Here is a 5,252-nt window from a genome sequence, read left to right as displayed (position 1 = left end):
CATCCCCTGCACAGATCTTTCTATATTAGTATGTAAAGTAGTAGTACTATAATGTAGTATCCATTGTTTTTTTCAAATTGAATGTGCTGAAGCACAGAGCCTGAAGAACAAAAAATGTGTAACTGTACAAATACTTACTGCCTGGACTGTATATTCCTTGTAAATATAGTATAGTTTTTCCTTTTTTAAAAATTTCTTAGTGCAACTTTTATATACTTTGTTCGATTTTATTGCCAATTTCAATGTTTTATTCTATTCTAATTTGAAATATTTTAGTATTTGTTCATATATGTTCTGTGTAATGAGGAGTTGGCTACAACTACATTTCACTGTGCAATCCTGTATTGTATAATGACAATAAAACTGAACGTTGAACCTTGAAATGGTCTTTAGTTTGGGAATCAAACCTCCAACCCTGCCAGTGGTGATGCCTTTCTCTTCAGTGAGTTTTGTACTCTGTGTACTGTGTGTTTGTGTAACTCTGGTGTATTTGCTGCTGTAGCTTTGACAGCAGGAGTAAAGCAACAATAAAATTTCACACCTCAAGTTGCATGCATGTGAATATTATTGAAACATTTTCATGACAAGTTTTACAAATCACGTGTCATCTTTTAACAGCTAAGAGATCCAGACAGTTCAAGTGCACTCTCTACACAGTGTGAGTGTGCTGATGTTTCTTTAAAGTGTCCCATCAAATGAAACTTCCTGCACTGCTCACAGCTGGGAGGCTTTTCTACAGTGTGAGTGCGCCGATGGTTCTTTAAAGCTCCAAGTTGAGTGAAACTCTTACCACACTGCTCACAGGTGTAAGGCTTTTCTCCAGTGTGGATACGTCGGTGATACTTCAAATATGTTGAGGAAGAGAAGCTCTTCTGACACTGCTCACAGGTGTAAGGCTTTTCTCCAGTATGAGTCCGCTGATGTTTCTTTAAATCTCCAGATTGAGTGAAACTTCTACCACACTGCTCACAGGTGTAAGGTTTTTCTCCAGTGTGAGTCCGCTGATGTTTCTTTAAAGCTCCAGATTGAGTGAAACTCCTACCACACTGGTCACAGGTGTAAGGCTTTTCTCCAGTGTGGATACGTTGGTGATACTTCAAATATGCTGAGGAAGAGAAGCTCTTCTGACACTGGTCACAGGTGTAAGGCTTTTCTCCAGTGTGGAGCCGCTGATGTTTCTTTAAATCTCCAGATTGAGTGAAACTTCTACCACACTGGTCACAGGTGTAAGGTTTTTCTCCAGTGTGGATACGTTGGTGATACTTCAAATATGCTGAGGAAGAGAAGCTCTTCTGACACTGGTCACAGTGATGTGTTTTCTTCACAGTGTCCGCTCGCTGATGTGGATCCATTTGTCCTCCTATGAAACTCTCCTCACCCTCATCATGAGGTCCAGCTAAGTTTTTGCTTGTTTGTTTCTATGATGCAAAAAGAGAGAAAGAGAAAGACACAAGGAGTGTAAGAAGGTTTTAAATAGTGGGACTGATACAAGAAGTTTCCTGATGCATGAAAAACATGGACGAGGTGAAGAAGGCATTTCCTTTTCCAAGCCAACAGTTTTCTATTACTAAACACCTGTGAATGCTGTATGGCTCTTACATCATGGCCACTTACCAAAAGAACAAAGAGACACTGTGTTTAAATCATTCTCTGTATGTTCAAATGTGTTTGTTGTCAGTTTAACTCATGGTGAGATTAGCTTCACCTGTCAGTTAGCTGCTAACAGAGCCTGAAGCATCAGAACTGTTGCTATGGTTACAGGCAATTTAGTCTTGAGCCTTCATTTAAAAGAGTGACCAGAACTAAATACATACACATTTTTAGAGACCCTTTCCAAATGAAATCAGTGTTGTATAATGTCACTGATACATGTAGCATGTTTCTTGTCCCACCAACATTTCTCAGGTTTGTTGTCTGGTTCTCACCTCTGCTGATGAGCTCATTTTACTGCTGTTTGTCTTCTCCTCTGCTTCATATTCCTCCATCTATCATCATAAAATAAAGACACAAAAAACAGCCAAGTTGACAAAAATTACAACAGTACACTGCTAGAAGTGATTGTCAACCACAGACAGTTAAATAAGACTTATTACTCTGACACATGTGTAAACAAACTTATATAACCCAATCAGACTGTGCAACTCTGAACAATCATACTTCTTTGTGCTTTTATGTTGTGATTTTTTAAATAACTGCAATTAACTATCCATTAACTATACATTAACATAGTTAGCTTAATTAAAATAAGCACATATTTAGTTATTTGAGAAATATAAGTGTAAATAATAGCACTGAACAATTTGGCATTAGCTTTAAGTTTGGATTTCTGTGCAGTAAAAATACTAGTGAGAGTTATGAACATCAGACACGACCAGCAGACATTTAAAATAAACTTCCAAATCAAATATTGTTAATGACCAAACTCACAGTTAACTAACAGTTTGGCTCCTGAGTTCTCTGTCTGTCAGTGTGATTTAAGTTGATGGTTTATACTGGTAGTTTGACCTGCAGACCATCAACTACCAGTATAAACCAGCTGAATAAAGCCGGTCTGTTCTCACCGTTTCTGTGCTGATGAAGTTTAACAGACTCCTGCAGGTGATGGGCGTCTTCACTGAGCTCTGAGCTACAGGTGTTGACAGGATGCGCTTGATTGTTTCCATGGCAACCGCGGCTGAATCCGATCCACAATCCTGGCATCCAAACGTTTATTGAAAATAAACACGTCAAACCACGAAGCCTGTAAGTCTGGATCATTTAGTGAATTTGCCACTTGATCATCAAAATCTTCATTTATTGCAGTAAAACATTATTGATAGGTGATAACATGGTCATTAAGTTGATCAGTGTAACCCCAAATAAACGTTTTTTTAATTGTAACTTTATTAACAAATCAATATGTACCAAGGCTACAACATATGTACGACATAAGTAGAGTAAATACCGATTAATTTATATATATATATATATATATATATATATATATATATATATATATATATATATATATATATGAATAAAGGACAGTGAGGTCATGTCCTGGATATTAGCAACTAACACACTTTTTGGCTGAGTTTAGTACTTTTTTTTTTTTTTAATCTGACTAATTTTAGGTCAACTAAACAATAAATAAATAAAGACTCAGCATTTCCCCGAAACAGCTGTATATAGTGATATCAGTACATGATGATGATATAATATTTTTAATTACATTAAAAAAAGATATACCTTAGTATTTTTTTAAAAATAAAACATGTTACCTTCCAGTCCATTTCTCTTTTATGTGCAGCATGAGGGATTAGAAATTATTTTTAAAAAGAAAAGAAAATATTATTTTCCAGTCACATTGCCTTAAAAAAAAAAAAACAATGAAAAATGTCCTCATAGGGGATTATTATGATCTCATGTGAAAGTCTACATTTGGTGCCAGTGGGGTAAAATCAACAACCACCCAACAACGAAACGGCAGCATTGTTAATTGGTCTTCACTTTAAGTGATTTAAGTACCAACACACGGTGTAAATACAACAAGGCCAGTTAGTCAGGTGTTAATTGGGTGTCTAGTTGTTGGTCTTCCTCCTTCTATTCTGTCTGATACTGAAACTCCTCCTGCAACTGTCTTTGTTATGACTACAGCACAAAACAGAAAAACTTTCTGAAAGTCTGCTTCATTTCTGTGTCAGAGTGCAGAACTGCAACATCAAACTACTGTGAAGTAAAACAATCTGCACTCCTGCTGTTTCCACTATGAACCACAAGGGGGCGACGTCACTCCTCACAACAGCCTCTGTCTTCAGTTCACAGGTCAATTAAAGCGCCTCAACAGCCAAAAGCAAACACATTTTGTTTTCAGAGTGATTTATATATATATATTTTATTCATTCAGTTAGCTGTTCATTATATTTTCTTCAAGTTTCTTCCTAGAAATAAACTGCTGCTTATAAACTTAACACAACCAACATGACTGTTTCATGAACTTTGACTCCATTTTCTCTATACTGTAATTACCAGATGACACAGTTCTTTCCAGGACTCTTTAAAGGAAACTATTAGGAAATTTCAAGTCTAAAGGCCGTTTCAGTGACTATCATTCTGGTGGAGAAATATTGAATCTTTATTTATTTATTATTTAGTCCACTTTAAAATTAGTCGTATTAGCCCCATTTGAAAATAATAGTCTAAAAATACTGAAATCAGACAAATAAATGTTGACAGAGTAGAATATAAACTTTGAGGGACATGAACTCACTGTCCTGATATTGTGTTGGAAATATTCATTTTTTTTGAATAACTTTATTTATAAGTCAGATTAATAAAAATTAAACAATGCAATAGAAGATGAAACACCAGCAGTGAAAGAAGTATTCAGATCCTTTACTCGAGTAAAAGTACCAATACAGTGACATAAAAATACTCCATTACAAGTAAAAGTATATATATGACATCATTAGATTATTAATAGTGAAGCATCAGTGTTAGAGCAGCATGTTACTGTTGTAGCTGCTGGAGGTGGAGCTAGTTTCAACTACTTTATATACAGTTAGCTAGTTTAGTCCACTGGTTCCCAACCTAGGGGTCGAGGCCCCTCCAAAGGGTCAGCAGATAAATCTGAGGGGTCGTGAGATGATTAATGGGAGAGGAAAGAAGAAAAAACAAAGTTCTGATACACAAATCTGTTCTCAGTTTTTGGACTTTTTCTCTAATCTTTGATTTTTGCTGAAATATTGGATCATTTGAACATTTATTGAAATGAAAGCATGTGAGAAGTTTAGAGGGAAAAATCACTATTTGGTGGAGCTGTTAACAACTCATAGACATGTGAAATGTGACCCCGACTACACACTGCTTTTTGTAAGACGTCAAAAGCCAAAAAGGTTGGAAACCACTGGTTTCATCTTTAACAATGTGTTGTATTTTAAAAGCTTGTTATATTATCCATTGTGTCAAATCTTCATCTGAAAAGTAACTAAAGCTGTCAAATAAATGTAGTGGAAGTATAAAATAGCATCACATGGAAATACTCGAGTAAAGTACAAGTACCTCAACATTGTACTTAAGTACAGTGACGTTAGTTACTTTCCGCCGCTGATAACATTACATCCAGATTTGGACTCACATCAACTCATTTCATCAGCTCCGCTGTGACCCGAGGAGGCGGGGAGAACGGAGCACCTCTCATTCCAATTGGCTAACTTGCTTGCCGATCGAAATAATCTCGTCTGTGATTGGCTGTCGTCCTTAAAGCCTCGGAA

The 5,252-nt window shown here is 36.2% G+C and overlaps 1 protein-coding gene across 1 annotated transcript; it reads right to left on the bottom strand.

The window, feature by feature from the left end:
* Positions 1–547: 547 nt before the first annotated feature.
* On the bottom strand, positions 548–3,287 carry LOC121884507 (zinc finger protein 239-like). Its single transcript, XM_042393361.1, has 4 exons — positions 3,261–3,287; positions 2,562–2,693; positions 1,926–1,985; positions 548–1,418 (listed from the first exon to the last, which is right to left on the bottom strand). The coding sequence occupies exons 1-4, from the start codon at positions 3,270–3,272 to the stop codon at positions 612–614; spliced, it is 1,011 nt and encodes a 336-aa protein (XP_042249295.1). The 5' UTR covers positions 3,273–3,287; the 3' UTR covers positions 548–611.
* Positions 3,288–5,252: the final 1,965 nt, after the last annotated feature.

This window comes from Thunnus maccoyii, chromosome 18 (assembly GCF_910596095.1).
Source record: "Thunnus maccoyii chromosome 18, fThuMac1.1, whole genome shotgun sequence".
NCBI lineage: Eukaryota > Metazoa > Chordata > Actinopteri > Scombriformes > Scombridae > Thunnus > Thunnus maccoyii.
Note: the sequence above shows the minus strand (reverse complement) of the source record. Positions and strands in the feature narration are given on the sequence as shown.

Excerpts from the sequence above, each read along its gene's own strand:
- LOC121884507 (XM_042393361.1), bottom strand. Across the intron at positions 1,986-2,561 it reads ACTTCATCAGCACAGAAACG|ATGGAGGAATATGAAGCAGA; the intron begins GTGAGAACAGAC and ends TTATGATGATAG. Across the intron at positions 1,419-1,925 it reads AAATGAGCTCATCAGCAGAG|AAACAAACAAGCAAAAACTT; the intron begins GTGAGAACCAGA and ends TTTGCATCATAG.